A 26,143-nucleotide genomic window follows, 5' to 3' on the forward strand; every position below is an offset into this window, starting at 1 on the left:
CAACATCGAAGTCCCAGGTACCAACCCACGCTGCCAGTTCACCCACTTTACTTCAGATGCTCCTCGCGTTGAAGTACACACACTTCAATCCAGGTTCTCACTTGCCAGTGTCAGATACTTGATTTTGGAACTCTCTACTCTCATCCTCTTCTGTACCTGTCCTACAATTTTGGTTCCCATCCCCCTGCTAGTATTAGTTTACTTACTAGTATTATATTGGTACTCCTCTGGTTTAGATGAAGACCATCCTGCTTGTAGAGGTCCACCTACCCCAGAAAGAGCTCCAATTATCCAAAAACCCGAAACCCTCCCTCCTGCACCATCCCTGTAGCCACGTGTTCAACTCCTTTCTCTCCCTATTGCTCACCTCACCAGCACGGGGCATGGGCAGCAAACAAACCAGAGAAAACAACTCTGTTTGTCCTAGCTCTAAGCTTTCATCCTAGCTCCCTGAATTTTTGCTTCAAGTCCCCATCTCTCTTCCGACTTATGTCGTTGGTGCCAATGTGGACCATGACTTGGGGCTGCTCTCCCTCCCCCCGAAGGATCCCAAAAACACGATCAGAGACATCACAGACCCTGGCACCCAGGAGCCAACACACCAACCGTGAGTCTCTCTCTTGTCCCCACAGAGCCTCCTATCTGTCCCCCTAACTATCGAGTCCTCAATGACTACTGCTCTGCTCCTCTTTCCCCTTCCCTTCTGAGCAGCAGGTGCCCCACTGCTTTCCCCTGGTAAGTGATCCCCCCCCAACAGTATCCAAAACGGTATACTTATTGTTGAGGGGAATGACCACAGGGGATCCCTGCACTGCCTGCCGGTTCCCTTTCTGTCCCCTGTCACCCATCTGTCTTTTTTATCTGGGGAGTGACTACCTCTTTGTAAGTCCTATCAATAACCCCCTCTGCCTCCCGAAACTTGTTGGGCTAAATGGCCTGTTGGAGAAAGTGAGGACTGCAGATGCTGGAGATCAGAGCTGAAAATGTGTTGCTGGAAAAGCGCAGCAGGTCAGGCAGCATCTAAGGAGCAGAATAATCGATGTTTTGGGCATGAGCCCTTCCTGAAGAAGGGCTCATGCCCGAAACGTCGATTCTTCTGCTCCTTAGATGCTGCCTGACCTGCTGCGCTTTTCCAGCAACACATTTTCAGCTCTAAATGGCCTGTTTTCATACTGTAGGGAATCTAATCTAAAAGTACTGATGCTTTGCTTGCTGCTCTTTTCTAGCTCACTTCTCTCCCATCCAAAGTGCAAATTTTTTAATACATTAATTTTTGAAGATGTGTATGGCAGATGCAGTATGATATGGATAAATGGGAGGTTATCTGCTTTGTTAACACAAACAGGAAGGCACAGCATTATGTGTACAAGATATTGAGAGGCATAGAGTGGATAGCAGAGACCTTTACCCATGGCAGAAATGGCTATAATGAAAGGGCATGATATTAAGGAGATTGGAGGAAGGTTTAGGGGAGATGCCAGTGGTACGTTCTTTACACAGAGTGGTGGGTGCGTGGAATGCACTGTCAGCAGTGGTGGTAGAGTCAGATACATTAGGGACATGGAAGATAATATAACATGGGTTAGTCTGATTTTCGAGTAGATTAAAAGGCCGGCACAGCATTGAGGGCCAGAGGACCTGTACTGTGTGCTGTACTGTTCTATGTTCTCAATGAATGGTAATATATTGGAAAATCTGATTTGGAGAAGCCAGTGTTAGACTGGGGTGGACAAAGTTAAAAATCACACAACACCAGGTTGAACCACCTGATGAAGAAGCAGCGCTTCGAAAGCTAGTTCTTCCAAATAAACCTGTTGGTCTATAACCTGGTGTTGTGTGATTTTTAACTATATTGGAAAAGGGTGTGATGCAATGACCTGGGCATTCTTGTATCCCAGTTGCTGAAAGTAAGCATACAGGTACAGAGGCGGTAAATGCGGAACATGTTATGATGATCTTCATTAGCAAGAAGATTTAACTACAGGAGTAGGTTTGTTTTGTTGCAATTGTACAGGGCTTTGGTAAAACAATAGTTGAGGTATTGAGTAGAGTTTTTATCTCCTTATTTGTGGAATGATGCTCTGACTGTGCAGAGTGTGCAACAAAGATTTGCCAGATTGATTTCTAGGATGGCAGGACTGATGTATCAAGAGAGACTGGACTGGTGTAGTCAGGACAATATTCAATGGAGTTTCAAAGAATGAGGTGTGTCTCATAGATGCACACAAAATTCTAACAAGACCTAGACAGGGTAAATTCAGGAAGGATGATCCTGATGACCAGGGAGTCCAGAACTAGGGTCACAGTCTAATGATACAGGTGGGTTATTTAGGACTGAGATAAGAAGCTTTTTCACCCAGAGCTGAGCCTTTGGAATTCTCTGCCACAGAAAATGGTTGAGTCTAAAACATTCAATATTTTCAGGAAAGAGTTAAATAGTTCTTAAGGCTGAAGGAATCAAAGGATATGGATGGGTAGCAGGGGATTGAGCTATGATCATATTGAATGGTGAAGCTGACTTGAAGGTCCTGTTTTCTACATTTTTCTGTGTGAAAGTAGCCATTCTAACTATGCAATTTGTTTGCTCATTCAGGTTAACTTTTGTTTTGTCTTTTCACAGCTCTTCTGTTTGTAGTATGCTGTTCCACAGAAATCAACATTTTACTTGTATCTAGGGTTGTCAATCCTCTAGTATTGTCCTCGAGTCACCAAGATTTGAAATCAGTCTCAACATCTCCTTAAGTAGGTAGTAAAAAGCATAAACATAAACAGAATAGTGTATTTTTTCAAGTTTATTTAATATAATATAAAAATTGCAGATGAGTGAAAAAGTGCACTTTATCAGTCAAGATTAATCCAATTGGCTAACAAAAGCCTCTTAAGTGTGCTTATATACTTCTCACCTCCCAACATAGGTACCCATCTTTCTCTCCCCTTGTGGTGATGGTAAGGTGAAAAGGTTTCAACCTAAATTAGTCCTACACCTTCAGGCCTGTGGCCATGTTTATGCGGTATGTACAGCAAAGCGTCTGATCCATTTTTGAGGAAAATGTGCATTCCGTTTAACAAACCAAAGAATGGCAGAAGCTGGAAATTGGGAACAAAACAGGAATTGCTGGAGAAAATCAACAAGTCTAGCATCATCTGTGGAGAGGGAAACAGAGTTAAAGTTTCGGGTCCAGAGACCCTTTTTCACATCTCAGTTCTGAAGTTCAGGTCGATAAAGGATAATCAGTCACAGTGTCACTTCGCTGCTGTGATGGTTCACCTTCCCCCCACACTCTCTGCATTTGTGTCTTGTATTAATGCCAGGCTTTCTTTCTGATCCAACTCCCTAAAGGTATAATTTCTTCCTCCAGATTGCTGCTTATTGGCTGTCACCTGTTGACACTGGTTTCATTCTGCCCAGATGTGCAAGAGAGAGAGGAGCAAGGAATTCATATTTATTTCAGGTTCTTTGCTTCTCTAGCTTCTACTGTATTTTCCTTGTTTTCACTACCTGAAGAAATATCAGCACCAATGTATCCGTTTCCTCGCTAATTTTCATGTTTCAATAGTGTATTTGGCAGATGAACCATTAGCAAGAGTGTGCTCATGAGTTAGTTTGCAGCAAGAGGTATTGTATCTAATCAGAATTGTTGATCCTACTTGTACCTGGCTCAGGGAACCGTTCATGCTGGTTTTCCAGTGCACGGTTGTCCTTGATTGAGTGTAGAAATAGAAAACCTTTATGTTGCATCAGTGTCCTTTATGTTTTTCCTCTCTTACTCACAATGTCTAGCACCCTTGTTCACCTGCAGAGATTTATCATTCGAACCACTCACACCATTTGAATGATCTTTTGATCTTCTTTGCCCTTGATCTGTCCGGCCATAAGTTCTGGGTTCTGCGTGCTTCCCTCTCACTTCACCTGACGAAGGGGCTATGATCCGAAAGCTTGTGATTTCAAATAAACCTGTTGGACTAGAACCTGGTGGTATGTGATTTTGGACTTTGTCCCCCTCTTGTAGTCAGTTTTGCTGCGTAAAAGTCATACCTGTCTTGTTTCTCAGGCGCAGTCTGGATCTTGCACTGTCTCGGCCTGTCACCGCACTTGACAATGAGCGGTACACGGTACAGTCAGCAATGGAGAAATACACAGTTCCTTTTGTTCTAGTAAGTAAGTTATTTTTATATCCACACTTACAGTTGTTGAGCTGAATTTGGTGTCATTGGTTCCTCATCTCCTTAGAACTAGAGCTGTTAACACTCAATAGTGTATTTCAGTAATGTTAACAACTGCATTAGTATGTGGCTTTTTTGCATTACATTTTCTTTCCCCAAAGATGTTTTTGTGGACTTGGTTTCACTCTCCCCCGGAGAAAAATAAAGCTACAATTCCAAATGCTGAAAACTCAAATTTCTTTAGGTCACTGGATATCCAAAAAAAAAGGTTTCAAATCTAAGATTTTTAAAATTATCCTCCCAATGTGCTCCCTTCTTTTCCTGCAGATATTGGATCATGCTAGTGACAGTGCCCATGAACATCAAACCTACAATAATTTTTTTTCATATGTCTCTGACCAGCTCGGTCCAGTAGGCTGATCCAGTGTGTGAAACATTTGAGCAAGAACTTATCCTGTCCATGAGTATGATCCAGCTGAGGTCACTGGTATACTAACAGGAGCAGGAACACCAATCAATTGTGGTTTGATTTTCTTTTCTCCCAAATTTAGTGTAGGTTCCTGCGTTTTCTACAAGATTGCTTAGCCCTGTGATTGAAGCTGTCTTGATTTTTATGGTTGAGTTTCACACTGGTGTTCTGCTCCCCACTGAGAGAAGATTGTAGCACTTGCCTGGCACATTTCTTGGCCTCTTTGATTGTGGAACTAATAGAGTTGAACTGTTCTGCTGTTCTAAACAAAGAACTCAATCCATGTGTCAAAGAAGAATAAATACATACTTGGTTTTGTTACTTAAAGCCGGCATTCTGTCTTGTGGAGGCATGGTTCATAAGATATGCTTCATTTTGTAGCATAGAGTCATACAGCATAGAAACAGACTCTTGGGTCCAACCAGTCCATGCCGAACATAATCTCCAAACTAAACTAGCCCCCCCTGCCTGCTCCTGGCCCATATCCCTCCAAACCTTTCCTATTCATGCCTTTATTCCAAATGTCTTCAATGTTGTAGTTGTACCCACAACCACCACTTCTTCAGGAAGTTCAAACCACCCTCTGTGTAAAACATTGCCCCCATGTTTTTTTTAGATCTCTCTCCTCTTACTTAAAAAATGTGCCCCAGCCTTGAAATCCGAGGGAAAAGGCAGTGACCGTTAACACTATGTACGCCCCTCATTATTTTATAAACTTCTTTAAGGGGTTGCCTCTCAACCTCTTGCATTCCAGTGAAAAACATTCCAGCCTACCCAGCCTTTTCTTATAACTCAAACCTTCCATACCTGACAAAATTCCTGGTGAGCCCTCTCCAGCTTAATAATATCCTTTGTATAACTGGGTGACCAGAACTCGACACTGTATTCCAGAAGAGGCCTTGTACAACCTCAACATGACTTCCCAACTCCAATGCTCAAAGACTGAACAATGAAGGCAAGCCTGCTAAATGCCTTTTTAACCATCCTGTCTATACATGACGTACACTTTGAAGAATTATGTATCTGAGCCCCTAGATCCCTCTGTTCTCCAACACTACCCAAGGACCTACCATTTCTGTCAGCTGTTGAAAATTGGTTCAGATCTAAAACTCTGCAAATTTCTGAAAGCGTTATGATCTAATCTTGGTGATGATGAGTGACCACTTATTTCCATAAAATGTTTTCTATCAGATGAAGTGATAATGGTAAATAGTGTAAATGCATTTGAGGGGAAGTTAGATAATTGCAAGAGTAGTAGTAAATCAGGTGAAGGTGAAGTCAGTTGCGGAAATGCTTGTATGGAATGTAACAACCAGCATAGACCGCTTGATTTTTATGTCTTAAATGCTATGTAATTTAGGAGTGATTTCACTACGCAAACAGGTTCATAGTAACTTTCTAAATGCCCTTTCAGAGGAGACTAAATTTACGTCGACCTGTAGAAATTGCTCAGTGCGATTTCTCTTGATCCATTACTGAATTTGCAGTGCAAATCCAGAACTGGCCACAACCTGGAGAAGACTATCTCACTGTGTTCTGGATTTATTCTAGACATGTATTGATATTGTAACCGCTTATAACTAGGCTTCAGCCTCATGGTATTGAGAGACAGTTAAGAGGACTCTTTCATGCAAAGTAAATCCAAAGGAATTTTTCTGGAAAATGCCAGCAAGTCAAACTTCTTTGGCTATTGTTTAGTGATTAACTGTTCAGTAAATGCTGCCATGCTGTAGCCTCCAGTTGTAGCCCATGGTTTTACATAGATACTGCTACAAATGAATACATTTCATAATAACTGCTTTGAGTCCATTTAGGCAGGTAATCAGGTATGATTCTTCTGGTGCACTCTTTCCTGCTGTGATACGTTGAATAGTTTCCTGTTGACTTTGAAACAAAATATTCATGGTTTCTACCTGTTCTTTTTTTGGAAGGCTTTGTTTCTGATTACAAACGCTGTGCGTTATGCACTCAAAGCCCCCGGAATTGGTGATTGGCAGTTCACTTTCTTCCAGCTTCAGGTAAGCTTGTAGACCTTAATATAATTCAAAGCAATATTGCAAGCTTTTCATTGCAGGACGATATTAAATGTCTCCCACTAAGATCTCATCAAATAGCCTCCTAGGCTATATTACTGAGACGAAGGTACATTTCTACAGGAGAAATGTTCAGCCATATTCTGTAATTCTGGAACAATACATCAGCATAATGGTATTATCACTGGACTGATAATCCAGAGAGCCAGATAATATTCTGGGGACCTGGGTTCGAATCCTGCCTTGGCTCTCCTCTCTCTGTCCATGGCTCTGTGCGCATCTCCATGGGAGCTTAGAAAAGATGTGGAGTGGAACCTTATGTTGCGTTGGTTGCCCCCTTCACCTTGGTGTAAATGTCAGCTCCTCTGAGGCTGCCTACCACCACCCCCCTCAACAGACGCAAAGAAAAGCAATTTTGGTTATTACATCATTAACTGGCTCAGGCTCGGCATGAACCAAGTTATGGGAATGTAGGGCTATTGGAACTAAACTGGCATGTCCATGTGAAGGGCATTGTGCACAGGCCAGGTTTAGAAGAGAACTGGAGTGAGGGCAAATACATTGGCGATGCTGTCTGAGACATGGAGGTGCCCAGTCTTCTGTCCCATCATTTGAAGCAGTCAGGCCTCCCACTTGGCATGAGCCTCCAACTGTCTGAAATATGATGGCTTGGGTGGGAAGAGGCTCTTTAAGTGACCATTCAATTGGCCCATAGGCCAAGATTGGCCTCCCTCTTAGTGTGTAAAATTGTAGCAAGTGTGGTGAGTAGGTTCTGACACCCCTTGCCTACCAACCCTCTCCAGTGGAGCATTGCTTAAAATCATATTGTCCAGCCATTTGCATTTATTCGATCAACTATTGGTAATTGTGGTTGAGTTCACCATTATCCAATTTACGCCGATTTTAATCTGCAGAGGCTAGCTTCTCTTTTTGCTCCTTTAGAAAAATTTATACTCATTAAAATTTCACTCCGTACTTTGCAAATAATTCTAACGTGCTGACTTTAATCCTAATGATTTGTGGGTGGTTGAATATTTATAGCATTTGCTTATATAATATAGATCATGTTTTGTGTCTAGGTGAATGGGATTCTGCCTATCCTTCCGTTGCTCTTCCCTGTGGTGTGGGTACTTGTCACAGCATACGGAGAGGCAAGAGTCCTCGCTCAATTCAGCAAGGCTCCTCCAGTTGCTCTGGTAAGGTTTTTTTCCTGCTTCGCCTAGAATTAAGAAAATTAAGACTGCAGCAAATTAAGTCAAAATGGATTCTTGCTTGAAGTTTATTTTAAGCAAACTTTTTTTATATAAACTCAAGATTTAACAACAAAGCATTTCTGTATATGTGATACTTTTATTGCAATGAAACTTGCCCAGGCATTTCGCAGGGGCATTCTACAGTAAAATCTGACGACAGCCAGGTGAGGCGGTGCTGAGTCAGATACGTCAATTTTTAAAGAGTGTCCTAAAACAAGACAATGAAACGTGGAGGTGTGTGAACCTCCAACCTCAGGCAACTGAAAGCATGGCCAGTAATTGGGGGTCAGATGTACAAGGGACATGAATTCAAGGAGCGCAGGTACCTTTGTGGGGTAGAGGAGGTTACAGAGAAATGGAGGAGAAAGATCAGGGAGGAATATGAAATCAAGGATAAGAAATTTAAAATTAAGGTGTTGTTTGACAAGCAAGCCAATGTAAGTTAACACAAAGGTGACGGGAACAGGATATTACTTGTATGCCTTTCATTCATATGAGGTTTTGAATGATAAAGGCTTCGGTGTTATAGACACTTAGATACTTAGGCATTCCTGCCTTATCAGTATATATTTTCCTCTCTAGTTGATCAAACCTTGGCTTTGGTGCCTGTGAGGATGGGGAATGGGTAAATTTAATGAACGACCATCAAGGGAACCAAGGCAGCTTGATTCATTAAGAGTCGCATTCCCAGACCTTAAGGTTCCTTTAGTTTTTTTTGTCTAGTTCTTTAGGCGATTCAGGATGGAGGTCAGTTATGCAGTTGTACAGTTCAGGAAGTAAGTAGTGAACTGGAGAGAGTAACGTTGATTCTACTGGACCAGGCGAAACATTTCAGCTGGTTGGTGGAAGGGCTCCCTATGGATGGATTGACCTCTTTCATGGCACCTTTTGCATTCAGGGTCGTCCCTATTGCCTTGTATTTGGGGGTGGGCTGATGAAACTATTGGAATATTGAGGGAGTAGAGACATAACTCTGTACTCTGCATTAAATAAACTTTTCACATTTTGTTTAAAGGTGCAAATTCATTAGCTCTAATTGGAATTGACTGACTGTTTTCTCTTTCCAGCTGGCAAAATTCTCCGAGGACACTCTGAGCAGCTACACTGAAGTAGTTTCTTCAAAGGTATAACTTTGAGTTGTATCAGGCTCCAGATGTTACCTGTTCATGTGTTGTCTTCATCTGTTATGCAAAACATGTTTTCAGAGGGAAGTTGGAGGGTATCAAGTGTAATTTGCTGTTACATGTCCGTTAGCATTGATGATTTTATTTTTATTTTCAATATAATTACATGGTCCAGCTTGAGAAACTTCTGCACTGAATTTCCTTGACTACAATTCAGTACCTTGAATATAATTAGCTGCCACTGTTAACTGCTTTAAACTTTTAAGTTTTTATTTTTCCTCCTTCGGGCAAGTTGCAAGCAGCTGCCTGGGAAGGAGAGCACCATCTAAAAGTTATTTTTAAAAGTCCTGACAAGTGATGTTGTGGCATCCAGTAATAAACGAGGGACTTGGTTTCCCACTTTACGGAGGCTGACAAGCAGAATATAGGTTTGTTTACCAGAGAGTGTGCCAGCAGCATAATGGCCTTGAGCAGAGAATTGTGAAATTGTGTGAATGGTTATCAGATAAGTGACATCAAAATTTTGTTTTCAAGTAAACTTTGTTTTCAAGTAAACTTTGTAATGGAAGTAACTTGATCTATGGATCACATGCATGCACAGTTGGGTTCATTTTTTACTTGTGCAGTTCATATCAAAAAATCATATTGGAACAACTTGGTTTTCTGTCCCTTAAAATGGGCAAGAAATTAGGTCTGTGTTTGTACAACTTTCTGATGTTTACTTCCAGATAGTCAAGGAACCATACCGTGAAGCACAAATAATATTAATGTGTCTTTATCTACCTGAAAGGGAATTGTCTCAAGTGAAGGTAGGGGTTGGAAATAGTGACATGCACCGTTTTTATCCCAGTACTGTCCTGAACATGATGCATTTGTGCCAGTTGGGTTCATAAACACTTCTCCTCTTTATCAAATGAAAACTGAGTAGTTTCTTCTGAAACTATGTATTCTTTTGAGCAAATAATACAGCCCCCAACAATGACACTGTTCTCATTTAATCCTGGGCTGTTACCTGTATTGAACAAACCACTGACCAACGCCATAAATGTCAATTACGGAGGTGTGGCTTGAGCCCTATCAAATGGGTCATGTATTTTGGGTAGTTGAACTAACAGTCTGATCAATGTTCCCTATGAGCTTCGCAGCCACGCAGCAGTCGGCATGTGAACAAATGACCCATTTGATAGGGCTTGAGCCACACCTCCATAATTGATGCTTATGGAGTTGGTCAGTGGTTTATTCAATCTCAGTAACAGTCCAGGATTAAGTGAGAACAGTGTCATTGTTGAACAGTGTCCTACCTGTGCATCTTCCTTCCATCTATTCGCTCCACCCTCCACTCTGACCTATCACTATAACCCCCTACCTGCATCTACCTTCCCAGCTACCTCCCCCAACATTCCTGATGAAGGGCTTATGCCCGAAACGTCGACTTTCCTGCTCCTTGGATGCTGCCTGACTGGCTGTGCTTTTGTGGTGCCACACCTTTTGACTCTGATCTCTAGCATCTGCAGTCCTCACTTTCTCCCAATTTGCTAAAAGAGAGTTGTGAACATTGGGTGCTAGCATGAGCTGAGGGGAAATAAAGACCAGTGTCTCCTCAAATTGAGGGAGAGGAAGAATGTGCAAACGTGAGCTAAAGGAGAGGATGTCAGTACGAAGGGATGGGGAAGAAGGTATTAGGGTGAATTGGGGATAGAGATGGCACAGCAGGAACAACAAAGTAAGATTTAAATGAAGTAAAAACAGATGAGTGCCACCATGAACTGTTCAAAGTAATCCAACAGCCAATTATTTTCCAAGAAGTAATTGAGTGCAATAATTATGTGTTTAGCATGAACCAGAATGTGCTGTCTGCAGCTCTGCCTTCTCTCCCTCTCTCTGTTCTGCATAGTTAGTCTGTAATTTGGTTAGTTTTGTTTTTCCATAACAGGAAATGATGTTTTGCATCTGGAGTCACTTTCTGTCTCTGCTGCGAGGAAGGTCCCTTACCCTCTGCTACACTTCCAGTCTGCTTCAGAACCTGGGTTCTGTTACAGTGAGTATCTAAAAAAGGTTTTACTTTATGTCCTTGGTTACAATTAATTATTGTGAGCCTTCTCGAGTCAAAGTACGCAAACATTTTCTAAACTGTGAAAATCAGCTTTGCATTTTGGTTTGATGGTGGTGTTTGTCAAAATATTACTACTGAGGAGCTAACAGGGAGATTTGGCCCATAATTCTCCAGATTCAATAAAAGACTGCACTGCGAAAGCCAGCATTTTTTGTAAGGGACCAGACATTTAAGTGGTTTCAAGAAAGTTTGTTTTCAGAGTGCCTTGGCATAGGATTAAGAACAATTTCACCCCTCGTGCAAAGCTAACATATTGTGATCAAACTGGGAAGTTAGCTGTTTTCCTGTCTCTGAGTGCAGCATGGCCTGCTGACCATTTCCAGTACTTTCTGTTTGATTTCATTCCTTGCTGTTGGTCTGGGGCTGGTACTATCTGATGTTTATCTAGGAACCATTCTGTCCCAATTGTTAAGGTAATTGGCTTGTAATTTCCTGTTTTCTTTCTCCCTCCCTTCTTGAACTCTCATTTGCCACTTGCCAATCTGATGTAACCAGATTTACATGAATTTTGGAAAATTAACATCGATGTATCCACTATCTCATTGGCTATCTCTTTTAAGACTCTAGATGTAGTCCCTCAGGACCTGGAGATTTGTCGGCCCTTGGTTCTATCAGTTTGCTCAGAGCAACGTCTCTGGTGATTATAATTTCACCAAGTTCTCCTCTTCCTTCAACTTCCTGATTTACAAGTCACTGTTACAAGTGTATCCTAGCTTCTTAAAAATCTTGGCGAGCAAAATTCTTTGAACCTATTAATTGACCAAGATACTGCTGTTTGTAGGAAAGAATGCCATACTTCACCCATTAAAAAGCACGTGCTTCTCCCACTTCTCTCCTGATTGGCTTAGTCTAAATTTAAGATTTTGTCCCCATCCACTAGATTTACTTCAGAAACGGGGAGAATGCTTCTGTTTATGAGACCATAACTTTTAGGAGCCGAAGTAGGCGATCTAGCCCACTGAGTCTACTCTGCCATTGTGAGTTTATGGTTGATCTGATAAGCCCCAAGTCCACTTTCCAGCCTTTTTCTTATAACCCTTTGAAAATCTTTTTAAAAGACTGAAACAATTTACCCCTTTGGCCTCTCTATTCAAAGTTTCAAACTCATGATCTGGAACATTGGCCTGCTTCAGCTTACTCAGCATTGGCAATTGCTCAAATTAAGTAATTGAGTCTATATTTAATATATGTATATTTTTATCTTGTCATTCTGCTTGTTTAGGTGCTTTGCTGTGTGGACAAGCAAGGGATACTGTCGTGGCCTAATCCCAGTCCAGAAACTGTTTTGTTCTTTAGTGGACGTGTGGAACCACCCCATGACAGCCTAGAGGACCTGAAGGATGACTTGTCCATGAGGTCCTTTCTTCACCCAGAGATGGAAGAGGAGAAGGATGAGGTGAGTGTTAACTTGTTCTGTAATTCGCTTGTTCAAATCTCCCGAACACAGAGCTCCATTCAAACTGTCAGTTCCACATTTGAGTTAAGAATTACCTTGGTACCCTGGAAAATGAAACTTCGTAATCAGGGATGATATTTATAAGATGACCACTTATAAATCCAATAGGGGATTGAGCAACAATGTCTTTATTTAATGAGTGGTTAGACTGTAGACTTTACTGCTTCAAGATATTTGAGGTAGGTAGCATTATTAAATTTAAGGGGAAACTATTTAAATGATAGAGAAAGGAGGAGAATGATCCGCTGGCATGGATTGTAGGAGACTTGTGTGGGATGTAAGCACTAGCCAAGGCTAATTTAAACTGAATAATTTTGCTTTAACTTGAGCGTAATTTTGCGTAATCGCATTGGATCAAATTATCATGCGAGATGAGGATAAGGATCGGCAGAAATATTTTATGCTCTGACGTGCTCAACATTCACTTCAATGGAACAAAATATCTACTGTGTCCAAAATGCTTCCTCATTTTTAAGCAGGAGTCATTCTTCTGTAAAATAAAATTTGAAAATATTTTATTGCATAAACATGAGCAGGAGTAGGCTATATGGTAACACAAGCCAACTTGTTCAATTAATGATGATTATGGCTGATTGCTCTTGGTTTCAACTATACTTTCCTGTCTGCTCCTCATAACCCTTCACTAAAAAATGTCTATCTCAGCTGTGAGTATATTTCATGATCCTGCCCCAACTCAGTGAAGTAGAAAATTCCAAGGATTCACAACCCACAAGCGTGCAGCATCCCTTCTCATTTCTGTGTTAAATGGGTGACTCCCTCTTCTGAAACTGTGACCCCTCGTTCTAGAGTTTCTCATAAGCAGAATCTTCCTCTGCAGCCCATCAAACTTGTGTTTCAATCAGGTAATCTCTCACTCTTCTGGAATCAACTTTTCTTCATTCGATGACCTATTTATCCCAGGGAAAAACCGAACTGCCTCCAATGCAAATATATCCCTCTAATAAGGAGATAAATCTGTACATAGCACTGCAGTTGTGTTATGGACAGTACTTTGTGCAGCCTACTTCAATATTCCATCCCCTTCCAATAAGAGTCACCTTGCCTTCCTTTTTACTTGCTGTACCTCTCTGCTAACATTTTATATTTTCTGCGCAGTGACACCCAGATCCCCATCTTCTACAATATCTGTCTCTACTTAAATAGATTTAGCTATTCTATTCTTCCTATGATTGTTAATGACCACACGTTTTTCTTGCCTTATACTCAATGTTTGCTTGTATACTGCCAATTTTTTGCTCATTTACTTAACCTGTCTGAATCTCTTTACAGACTTATCTTCCATACAACTTGCTTTCCCCTCACATCGCTTTAGTAGGAACCTATTAATGCAGCTTGTAAATAGTCGTCTCAATGCTGATCCCTGTTGTGCCCCATAGTAACAGATTGTCAGTCTGAAAACAGCATGTTTATCCTGTTTCTGTTTGTTAGCACATCATCTGAGTATGCTAATCTGGGAGTGTCACGGTGGCTCCGTGGTTAGCGCTGCTGCCTCACAGCACCAGGTTCCTGGGTTCGATTCCTGCCTGCCTGTGTGGAGTTTGCACATTCTCCCCGTGTCTGCGTGGATTTCCTCCAAGTGCTCCGGTTTCCTCCCACAATCCAAAGATGTGCAGGTTAGGTGAATTGGCCATGCTAAATTGTCCATAGTGTTAGGTGCACAAGCCAGGGGTGAATGTAGGGGAATGGGTCTGGGTGGATTGCTCTTCGGAGGGGAGGTGTGGATTTGTCGGGCCGAAGGGCCTGTTTCCACACTGTAGAGAATCTAATCATGCAAAGAATCTAACCTAATCTAATCTAATATATTATCCTAACCCATTGGTTTCCTCATATTGCCCTGTTCGATTCATCCTTGAAGAATTTTAACAAATTTTTCAAACATGATTTGCATTTTATAAGACTATGTTTACTGTACTTGATTATATTTTAATTTTTGATACGTCTGCTACCTCATGGATCCTAGCATTTTCCCAATAGCATGTCAGACGTTCATTGATGTCCAGCTTTATATCGATCACCTTCCTTGAATAAAGGTGTTACATTTAGTTGTTTTTCAATCTGCTGAGACCTTTATAACATATAAGAAGTGTATGCCACATCTAAAACCTGAGAATGCAAGCCATAAGGTCAGGTGATCTGTCAGCCTTTAACCTCTCTGGTTCTTCTATTACATTTTCCCTATAGGTTGTTGTAAACATTCCCACCCTTCCATTTTGCCTGCTAACCTTTCTACTGTTGTTGAGCTGCTTTGAAGACTGATTTTTTTTGAGCTGTTTGGTTCAAAGTCTCTGCCTTATTCTCATTGGCCCCATGTCAGATGAGACATTAACAATGTTTGCTTGAGCTACTCTTTTCTAATTGTTGTAGAAAGTCTTCCTGTTTGTGTTTTTTGCCAGTCTAACTCATACTGTCTTCTTTCTTTTGTCATCATTTGTGAGTTTCTGAAGATGCTCCCACTCAGCCCTACCATTAATCGTCTCAATATAGCATGCCCTTTTATTCAAGTTGATAATTCCTTAACTTGGTTAAACTCAGGTGGTGCATCCTTCTATCGTTCTTTTTCAGTAGAATAGATCTCAGTGAACATGGGGGAGCAAAATAGTGACCTGCAGGTCTCTCATTTAGCATACCACTTACTGACATCAGAAGATTCAATTTTAATTTATTTAGCTTGTTTTAAAATCCCAACTGTAATATTTCATGTGCCAGAGCAAAGATGAGTTGATAGTTTAGTGCACTGTGCTTTGAAATAGAGACAGATTGCCATCCTGTATGCACCTATACGTAGTGTGTGATATTCATCAATAATTTTTACTCCTTCTGTTTGGGTAATTTTTTTAAAAATCCCCTTTCACACCAAACACAGCTGCCTCCTGCTGGAGTACAGTTTTGAGAGCAGTAGTTACCCTCCAGTTGGTCATTTACCATATGCAATTGGCAGGTCATTTCATTTATCTGCTATCCACACATGAAGTTTTCAAGATAGCATGTGACCATATGTAATCATTTTTCCTGTTACTAGCCCAGAAGAGCAACGGGAGTGTAGCAGAGTTCCAATCTTTCCAACCAAAAAAGGCCACACTCATTACTGCTCTAACTAAAATAAGCAACTTCTCATAAACTGATCAAATTCTGGACCTAACGATCTAGATGATTCAGTGGGATGGGCTCCAAATGCATCATAGTGATCTGCAAATCAGTGCTCTTCACCACAGGGGAGCTTATTGATGTGCACTGCTGTATGATCCTCTGTTTTTAAGGAACATTGACTTTCTGACCCATGTATTTGATTAATGCCTAGCCCAAGGAGGCTGACGCTCTGTTGCCCACCACTGGTTTGGAGTTTGTACACATCACTAATGAGATGGGACAGGACAAAGATGAGAAGACTGAAAGCACTCCACGATCAAGGAAGCGCAGTGAGAATCGACGGTGCAAGCACCTGTCAGGTTCCAATGTCAGCTTCAGCAAAGACACGGAAGGAGGAGAGGATGATACAACGCAGGTAATAACAAGATCTGCAACTAGTGTCTGTGTAAGGCATGTTGGCTTGTGGAAATGGATTCGTTGGAAAATAGGTGCTGGATGTGTTTTGGCGATGGCAGTATGGTGATGAGCAGTGAGCTGACCCTAAGTGTAGTTAGTGCAGTTCATCTCCATTTTTATGATTATTGTGAATGCTGATAATGTGCTAGTAAGAAAATTGAGTTTATGATTAAGCTCATCTTTTTCCTTGCATTGAAGGAAGCTCAGTTATATAATAAGCTTGGCATTTCGAGCTAACTGTGTATTTGTTTGGAGTTCTTTTTAGGGCAAGTTGAATATTGGGCAACATTTCTTTAAAGTCCCTGGCCAGAGGCAAGTTTTAGTCTATGGATTACTATCTTACTGTTTATATCAAATTTGTTCCTACTGGTACCCCAAGCAGTCAACACTAGACTTTACAATATTGTATGGGCAGGAAAGTGGATATGAGGAGTCTCAGATCAGCCATGATCTTGTTGAATGGTGGAGCTGACTTGAGGGAATGAATGCTCTCCTCCAGTTGCTATTTCCAATGGTCTTATGGGTTGACGAATCATTGAGGAAACATAACACTCCGCAAGCATGTGTTGAAAGGCCTAAATGAGTTTGATTCTGATTCTGCACTATTTACAGGTGAGTGGTATTGGTGAAGACCTGGGCCTGGAAGCGGAAGATTACATCTGTGATTATCATTTAGAAATGTTGAGCCTATCACAAGACCAGCAGAACCCAGCTAGTATTCAGTTTGATGACTCAAATTGGCAATTTCACATCTCCTCACTGAAACCACTGGGCCTCAATATCCTCCTCAACTTGTGCTACTCCACCGTCACTGAGCAGATGTGCCGCTTCTCCGATCACCTGTCCAATATCGCCCTGCAGGAAACATCAGGTGCAGCCATGCCCATTCACATTCCTTGGGGGCTCTGTGAATTAGCCAGACTCATAGGTACGTGGCTATTCCAGTCTTTCCAATTCATTGTGTTCTAATTTGATAATTTAAAGATATGTAACATCTGAGCCAAACCATGAATGCGGTATGAGTTTTTGGATCTTGGTTGTCCTGTTAGGTGCCAGATTTTGCTTGGGTATTTTTTGTTGTTGGATGTTGTGAAGGAAATGTGAAATATAAACGCAAAAAATAGGTGCACAAGGAGGTCATTTGTTCCCTCAAGCCTACACCGCCTTTCAGTAAGACCATGGCTGGTCTATTTGTGTTTGATTTCCACTTTTCCATCTATCCCCAATAACCTTTGACTTACCTGCCTAACAAGAATCTATCTACTTCTCTGTCAAAAATATCCAATGACCCAGCATCCACTGCCTTTTGAAGGAAGTTTTTCTTAGAAAAAAAAATTCTCCTCACTTCTGTTAGGAAACATCCTTTCCATATTGACCTTGTCAAGACCTTATATACTTCAATCAAGTCATCCTTCACTTTTCTAAATTCCAGTGGAAACAAGCCCAGCCTGTCCTTTTCCTCGTAAGACAACCTGCTCATTCCAGATATCCATCTAGTAAACCTCCGAACTTCCTTTGTGCATTTACATTCTTCCTTAAACAAACCCAAAACTGCACACCGTATTTGAGACGGGATCTCATCAGTTCCCTGAGTAACTGAAGCATTTCATGATTAGATTCCCTACAGTGTGGAAACAGGTCCTTCAGCCCAACCAGTCCACACTGACCCTCGGAAGAGTAACCCACCCAGACCCATTCCCCTCTGACTAATGCACCTAACACTATGGGCAATTTAGCATGGCCAGTTCCCCTGACCTGCACATCTTTGGACTGTGGGAGGAAACTGGAGCACCCAGAGGAAACCCACGCAAATATGGGGAAAATGTGCAAACTCCACACAGACAGTCACCCAATGCTGGAATCAAACCTGGCACCCTGGTGCTAACCACTGAGCCACCGTGCCATCCTTAGTTTTATATTCAGTTACTCTCCTGATAAAATATAACATCCCATTAGCTGCCTTAATTTCATGCTATATCTAATTATCAACTTTTTGTGAATTGTGCACCAGAATATCTAAATCCCTCTGCACCTTGGAAGTCTGCAATCATTCTCTATTTATGTGATAATTTTTAGATTCTAGCCCAAGTGAACAAGGTTTTCTTCATATTTCATTTGCCAGACTTTCTTTTTTCCCCCATTCACTTAACTTCTGTGTCTTCACATTATATTTTCCTCCCTACTTTGCTGTCATCTGTGAATTTAGTTAATATGCCTTTACTCCCCTCATCTAGGTCATTGGTGAAAATTGTGAAAAGTTGGGGCCCCTGTGCAGTACTCCACTCATCACGTCCCATCAATGCGACAAAGACCCATTGTTGCCTACTATATTTTCTGCCAAGGCAGAATGTTGGCTTATTTTCTTATAATGCTTCATCCTTGGCAGTCTTTTGTCAGTGCTGGTTTGCTCCTACTCTTCGGGGAGCAGTGCGAAGAGGCTGATCACAACTCAAGTACTTTTGTAACAGGAATTTGAACCTGTGCTGTTGATATAATTCTGAACGACACATTAACCTCTGAGCTAATCAACCCATACCATTGCCGATACTAATATTATGTTTCACATTTAATTAACTGGATCGATTCCCACCTGCTTTGGTAGAATTTGAGCTCGCATCTCCAAGTCATTACTTCAGACCTCTGACAGAGTACGTCTAGTGAGAATATTGAGGTATATACTAATTTTTCTCTTACCTACAAATGTGCTGTAGTCAATGAAATGTAGAAACTGAAGGAATTGATTTTACTTACTTATTCTTAAAATTAAGAAAGGAGATCGCAATCTCACCGTGTAGAACATTTAGAGAAAAATAACCAAGAGGGAAGGGGATGAGTTCTGAGAAAAAACATGAAGTAAGCAATATTGCTGTTTAAAATTGATGTATTTTACTTTGTAGGCTTTACCCCTGGAGCCAAAGAACTGTTCAAGCAAGAGAATCATCTGACCATGTACCAACTTCCGACAGCAGAAACAGTGAAGGAACCAGTGCCACAGAGACTGTTGTATGTAACCAAGAGGCGACCACCTCTCAGTCACATGATGAGCCTTTTTGTGAGAGATACGTTGACCAGTGAGTATTATTTTAGATGCATTTTACTTTTGAAAGCAAGAGTAAACTTGAACTCACATGAGTATCCAAAGGCTGTGAAGTGATTTGCTCACACCTCGCTTCCATAAACATTTATGATAGCTGTAAAATGTTTTGTTAACGGTTGAGTGATGATATTGACCAAGAACATTGGTGTGGCACGGTGGCTCAGTGGTCAGCATTGCTGCCTCACAGCAACAGGGTCCCAGGTTCAATTCCAGCCTCTGGCGACTGTCTGTGTGGAGTTTGCATGTTCTCCCCGTGTCTGTGTGGGTTTCCTCTGGGTGCTCCGGTTTCCTCCCACAGTCCAGGTCAGGTGAATTGGCTATGGTAAATTGCCCATAGCATTAGGTGCATTGGTCAGAGGGAAATGGGTCTGGGTGGGTTACCCTTTGGAGGGTCGGTGTGGACTTGTTAGGCCAAAGGGCCTGTTTTCACGCTGTAGAGAATCTAATCTAATCTAATCTAACCATCAAACATGGGAAAACTGCCCTGCATTTCCTTTGAGTTAATGCTATGAAATGTTTTAAGTCTATTTGAGAGGTCTTTGGTATGACATCCCACTAGGAGCATAGTATGTCTGACACTGCAGGATTTCTTAATATTGCACTGGACCTGCTGGCTGTGATGGGCATGACACCACCAAACTATGGTTTACAATGTTCTGTGAAAAATCGCAACAAGTGTTATTTAAGGTCATTCTTTGAGGTTCCTCAAAAGTTGTCTAGGATCATAGAATCCTTACAGTGTGCAAGCAGACCATTTGGCCCATCAATTCCACACTGACCATCTAGGATCCCCCCCGTCCTACCCACCCTCTCCCTGTAACCCTACATTTTCATGGCTAACGTACCCAGCCTGCACATCCCTGGATACTTTAGACAATGTAGCATGGCTGATCCACCTAACCTGCACATCTTTGAACGATGGAAGGAAACTGGAGCACCTGGAGTAAACCCATGAAGACACTGGGAGAATGTGTAAGCAGGTAGTCATCAGAGGCTGGAATTTAACCCTGGTCCTTGGCACTGTGACACAGCAGTACTAACCACTGAGACATCATGCAGTTTGGTACTGTGCACACATATTTGTTTGCTTCTGTTGGTCATGCTATTACTGAGTCATGCATCTTGCCAAATTGGAAAAGGATTGTACAACTGTTGTATCCACTTCTGAAACCAAATCAAGTGAAGTTTCAATGTGTGACTTGACTCAAAATAAATCATCTTCAACTCTCAATTAAAACCCAGAATGGTTGAACTTGTGAAGAGAAAATTGATGTCTCAATTTAAAACTCATTAATGTTAAAAGCACGGTAATCCTTCCAGAAGAAAGCTTATACCTGAAACATTGATTTCTCTCCTTCCTGATGTTGTGTGGCCTGCTGTGTTTCTCCAGTCTCCTGCTTATTTAATTTGGATTGCAGCATCTGCAGTTTTTTTTTTGTCTCTGAAAACACAGTAATGGCTTTATGCCCCTTTTCTCATGAATTATTTCCCATTTTTAAAAATGATTATATTACAAGTATTGTCCAAAAAGGGAGGATGAATTGATGGTTTAAAAAATGAACTACAAACAATCATATAACTAAGAGATCAAAGAAACATCTACTCAGCAGAAGGTTTAGTGTATCACTGTATTAAAACCTATCCACTTCCATTCCATCTTCCATAAGATTGATTCAACATATAATGGTTAAGGTAGCAGCCAAATTAGCTTGCGGATTGATTCAAATGATTGAGAAGTATTTTGTTTTCTCTCTTCCTGTAGTGTCAAAGGGCTTCCTAAGCAAGAATCAGTTCATGTGTTAGGCTTCTCGTTTGATATATCCATCACTGATTACACAGAATCCGTTATGCCAAGTGAACGGCATAAAACTTATTAGCTCCATTGTGATTCGAGGAGACATGGCTCATGTCCTATTGATATCCGTTGGATTTGTGTAGTGTTCATTGAGTGCATATGGCACCAAAGTTTTTAAGAAATATTCTGGATATCAAAGTGCACTATCAGGATATCAGCTTAATTCTATCAGATTTAGATTTTGATGGAATTGGATTGACCACAATATCAAAGACGCTAACTACTGGAATATCGAACAGTCTTATCAATGCAATGTGACATTCAACGCTGAATGCTCTTGTACAACAATTTTTCTTTTTTTGATATTAAAAAGGAAAACGTAATGGAAAATTTGGAAGAGTTTTGCCCAATGTTTCCTACATTCTTATTTGCATTCACAGATAGCGTACAGATGCTGTCTCATGGCACAGCTGACCTTATCTTGGAGGCCTGCACAGATTTTTGGGATGGAACAGATATTTATCCACTCTCTGGCTCTGACAGGTTTGTTCTTTCTAATTACTTTGTGTACTGCTTTAAATGCAATCTGTCTCTGATATACACGGATTTAACCTGATGCAAACCATCAATTAGGTGGGAATTTTAGGAACAGTGAAATATCCAAAAAAGCTCATCCTTTTCCGATACACTTCTACTAACCTTCCCCCCTCGATACATTTTTTTTAAAAATCCCATAAACTCATTGTGTCCCCAAACTTGCCTTTCATGAGTTACAAGGAAACAGGGGAAAAAAGAAGATGGGTTAATAGAAGAGTTATGGAGCTTGTTTGGAGCCCAATTAATCTGGCTCGCTTCCCAATCAGAGGAAACTGCAATACGTGTCAGAAAATACACCCAAGTAATTCATTCTTATAATTGTATTGTAATTTGTCTTTATATAGTAAGTTTCACATCCTCAGACCGTATCAGCATTCTGCAAAGCAGTGAATCACTTGAAGCAGACAGATATGACAGTGGCCTGTGTAGCTGCATACTCTTTTATTGTACCAGTGTCCCTTTTACTGCAATTGGTTTGCAAGGGCTTTGAAATATTTTAGTATAGAAAAAGAAATTGTGTAAATGCACATTTTCTGCATTAGAAACTTAGTGAAGTTTAGATTTTCAGTGCTGCTAACTAAGTTTATTGAAACTAGGCATCTTATTTGGAGTGAAAACTCTACCCTATGTTGAATTTTAAATAGTTGTTGGCTATCTAGTTGAACTTTCTGGAAGCAAAAGCTGTTGAACAGTGATTTATTAAGACCACAATACTTTGCAGCATAAGTATGCATTTTGTCAGTCATTCAAATGTCTGTTTACTGATCTCATTTTGTTGGTGTTTTAGGAAAAAAGTGCTTGATTTTTACCAACGTGCCTGTCTGTCCGGCTATTGCTCAGCTTTCGCCTATAAACCAATGCATTGCACTCTGTCCTCGGAACTGAATGGCAAATGCATTGAATTGGTCCAGGTGCCTGGTCAAAATGCCATCTTCACTTCCTATGATTTACCAGGAACCACACCCATTAAACATGGCAGCAGGCGGAACAGCTGGAGCTCTGATGGTACTTGTCATTTTCAAGAAATTATTCAGTTGTGCTGTTTGCATTTTTCTTCTGGTGTGGTGTGTGCTTGCCCTCCTTTTACCTACTTTCCTGATTTCTACGTGGATACAATTCCACTGACTGCTCAATCCTGCAGAATGATTTGTACAAGACTCCGTTCTTTATTGGTGCAATGCACGTGATGGTGCAGTTGTTTTGTATGGAATGCCTTTCTCTTTTCACATGCCAAGCAATTCAGACCTTCACCAAATACAGCCAAGCTGAAGGGCAGTCTGCATTGATGCCCAGAATATCCGGCCACTCGTCATTTCAATAAAGCAGCATGGAGCAGAATTTGCAGACACACTAATAGAGAATCCACTGTGTATTTCATTGCTCTGAAGTGTGCACTTTTCAATTCATATTATTTCACTATGGATACCAAATTATCTGAAATAAATGGCTTAAAACTGACTTTTTAAATGATGCCCAAAATATAGAAATCTAGTCATGCTCTATTAGTTTATTTGTTCATGAAGTGTGTGCATTGCTGTTGAGGCCAGTATTTGTTGCCTATCTCTAGTTGGCTTTGAGAATGTCAGGGTGTGTCAGCTTGGATTTGATTTGATTTATTGTCACATGTGCCAAGATACAGCAAAAGGTATTGTTTTGCGTGCTAACCAGATAAACCGCACCTTACATAAGTACGTCAGGGTAAATGAACAGATTGCAAAATATTGTGTTACAGCTGCAGAAAACGATCAACTCTTAATATATGAGCGATCTGTTCTGAAGGCTGATAACAATAGGGAAGAAGCTGTTCTTAAATATGTTGGTACATGTTTTCAAACTTTTGTGTCTTCTGTCTGATGGAAGAGGGTGGAAGAGAGTATAACTGGGGTGGGAAGCGACTTTGATTATGTCAGATGCTATCCAAGGCAGTGGGAAGTGAGACAGAGTCAATGGAAGGAATGCTGAATTGCTCCAGTCTGTGATATAGCCATGCCCACAGTACAATGTGGAAAGGAGTTCCAGGATTTTGACTGAAGGAGTAATAATAAGAGGCCAAGTCAGGTGAAGTTTGACTTCATTGGGAACTTGGTGGTATTCCCATGTGCCTGTTGCTCCTGTTCTTCTATATCGTAAAGGCTGATGATGTGGAAGATGCATCAATGAAGCCTTGGCCTGCACACATCACAGTGTGCTGGTGGTTGAGGGAGTGCAAGCACATGGGGAGGTAGTTGGTTGGGTGCCAATCAAATGGACCACTTTGTATTGGATTATTGTCAAACTTTGTTGCCGGAGCTGCAGTCGTCCCAGCAAGTGGGGAATGTCCCATCAAACACCTGACTTGTGCCTAGTAGATGGTGGAAAGACCTGGTGGAGTCAGGGGCTGAGTCACTCTGCAGAATATCCGGCCTAGGCTTGCTCACTTATCAGTGTTATTCATGTGGCCGGCCCAATTCAAGGGAAGGCAAGTCGACACTGTTGGAGATGGTAATTAGCTTGCCTTTCTGATGCAGCTGTCACTTGTAGTGCCCCACACCCTGAGAAGACGTTTTTAAGAGCTTACTGCACAAGGCGCTGTGGAGCACTGCATTAAGCTACCATTTGTTGGAGATGTCATTTTCAGTTTCCAGTTGCAGCCAGGCACTCATTGCCTAATGTTGGGAAGCATACTATGGTATCAGTCAACACAAAAGGGCACCATTTGGCCCATTGTATGTCTTTAAAAAAAGTTGCTTAACTGGGTGCATAACCCTGCAAATTCATTAGGTTCCTTTTTGAAAGTTACTTTAGATTAGATTAGATTAGATTCCCTACAGTGTGGAAAGAGGCCCTTCGGCCCATCAAGTCCACACCGACCCTCCGAAGAGTAACCCACCCAACCCATTTTCCCTCTGACTAATGCACCTAACAATTATGGACAATTTCACATGGCCAATTCACCTGACCTGCACATCTTTGTTCTTCCATTTTTTTCAGGCAATACATTACTTAGTACGTTTCTTGTCGCCACCTCTTACCCACTTACACACACTCACAACCTTGAAGGATATATGGATATTTTGTTGCATTCAAGTTGATATGTGATTGTAAATTATTCACGTGTTTGTGTAAACCTTAATATTCACTTGACAAAACTGTTGGGATTGTTTCAGAAGGAATAGTGGAAGTGATGGAGAAGGAAGACTGCATCCAGGCTTTGAGTGGACAGATCTTCATCGGAATGGTCTCCTCCCAGTATCAGGCTCGGTCTGACATAGTCCGGCTAATCGATGGGCTTGTCAATGCATGCATCAGGTTCGTCTACTTCTCCCTGGAAGATGAATTAAAAAGCAAGGTACTGTCTGAAGTTTCTGTCCTTTTAACCAAAAAACCATGGTGTCTGCATTTGAGTGTATTTTGGTGAAATCAAACCAAAGGTGGTTTTATTAATGGTGGTTCTTGCATACGTTACAGCAAAATATTTGCACACTTGCAGGAAACAAATGGGCATGCATCAGTATCAGCTCTCCTCAGTTTACAACATGGAGATAGTTTAGTGAGTATTTGCTCAGCTGATGCCTGTGATAAAAGATTTGTCTTGTGAGGAAAGGTTAAGCAGCTCTTAAGGTTAAGAGTCTACACTCATTGGAGTTTTGGAAAATGAGGGGTGATCTTATTGAAACATATAAGTTTCTGATGGGACTTGACAGGGCAGGTACTGCAAGGATGAGGAAACCTGGCACTGGGTATTGGATGTGCACAGATTCACAATAAGGGGTCTCCATTTACATGAGATGTAGAATTTCTTCATTGAGAGTTGTTAGTGCTTGGAATTTTCTTCCCCAGAGAACAGTGGAGTCTGTGTCATTGAATACGTTCAAGGCTGCAACAGATTTTTGATTCACTAGAGAGTTGAGGGTTACAAGAAGCAGACAGGAAAGGAATTAAGGCCATACGCAATCCTTTTGACCGACACAGCAGGCTCAAGGCACTGAATACTGTATTCCTGTTTCTATAACGCATACTCATTTCATGCACCTCAGGATTGAGACGTATGTGAACTCAACCAATATTGACACCAAAGCTGAAAATGTGTTGCTGGAAAAGTGCAGCAGGTCAGGCAGCATCCAGGGAACAGGAGAATCGACGTTTCGGGCATAAGCCCTTCTTCAGGCTTATGCCCGAAACGTCGATTCTCCTGTTCCCTGGATGCTGCCTGACCTGCTGCGCTTTTCCAGCAACACATTTTCAGCTCTGATCTCCAGCATCTGCAGTCCTCACTTTCTCCTCAATATTGACACCAAGACTTCCCAGACCTAGGTACAGTGCTGGGCTAACTAAACTGTGTAGAATAATAATAATACAGGCTGGGAGTTAATTGAGGTTTTCCTGTAGCTCATGCCATTAATGGGGTAATGCATAGGCAGCTGAAATATATTTCACAGAACTATATGTTGGAATATTAGTTATATGACTTGTGCCTGCTAAATTAAGTGCAGTGAGAC

The 26,143-nt window shown here is 41.3% G+C and overlaps 1 protein-coding gene across 5 annotated transcripts in view; it reads left to right on the top strand.

Annotated features, from left to right (window-relative positions):
• Nucleotides 1–26,143, top strand: part of tmem94 (transmembrane protein 94) — a 137,221-nt gene that overhangs the window by 70,842 nt on the left and 40,236 nt on the right. For 4 of the 5 annotated variants that reach the window (XM_043714375.1, XM_043714378.1, XM_043714374.1 and 1 more), the window contains 13 exons: nucleotides 3,360–3,452; nucleotides 4,053–4,155; nucleotides 6,565–6,651; nucleotides 7,746–7,862; nucleotides 8,987–9,043; nucleotides 10,977–11,081; nucleotides 12,379–12,552; nucleotides 15,932–16,135; nucleotides 16,789–17,104; nucleotides 19,074–19,247; nucleotides 21,509–21,611; nucleotides 22,453–22,670; nucleotides 24,812–24,993. In XM_043714375.1, the coding sequence (XP_043570310.1) occupies nucleotides 3,360–3,452; nucleotides 4,053–4,155; nucleotides 6,565–6,651; nucleotides 7,746–7,862; nucleotides 8,987–9,043; nucleotides 10,977–11,081; nucleotides 12,379–12,552; nucleotides 15,932–16,135; nucleotides 16,789–17,104; nucleotides 19,074–19,247; nucleotides 21,509–21,611; nucleotides 22,453–22,670; nucleotides 24,812–24,993 (1,933 nt within the window). The remainder of the gene's footprint in view (nucleotides 1–3,359; nucleotides 3,453–4,052; nucleotides 4,156–6,564; nucleotides 6,652–7,745; nucleotides 7,863–8,986; nucleotides 9,044–10,976; nucleotides 11,082–12,378; nucleotides 12,553–15,931; nucleotides 16,136–16,788; nucleotides 17,105–19,073; nucleotides 19,248–21,508; nucleotides 21,612–22,452; nucleotides 22,671–24,811; nucleotides 24,994–26,143) is intronic. The other variant, XM_043714376.1, reaches the window with a different exon arrangement.

This window comes from Chiloscyllium plagiosum, chromosome 24 (assembly GCF_004010195.1).
Source record: "Chiloscyllium plagiosum isolate BGI_BamShark_2017 chromosome 24, ASM401019v2, whole genome shotgun sequence".
In the NCBI taxonomy this organism is placed as follows: domain Eukaryota; kingdom Metazoa; phylum Chordata; class Chondrichthyes; order Orectolobiformes; family Hemiscylliidae; genus Chiloscyllium; species Chiloscyllium plagiosum.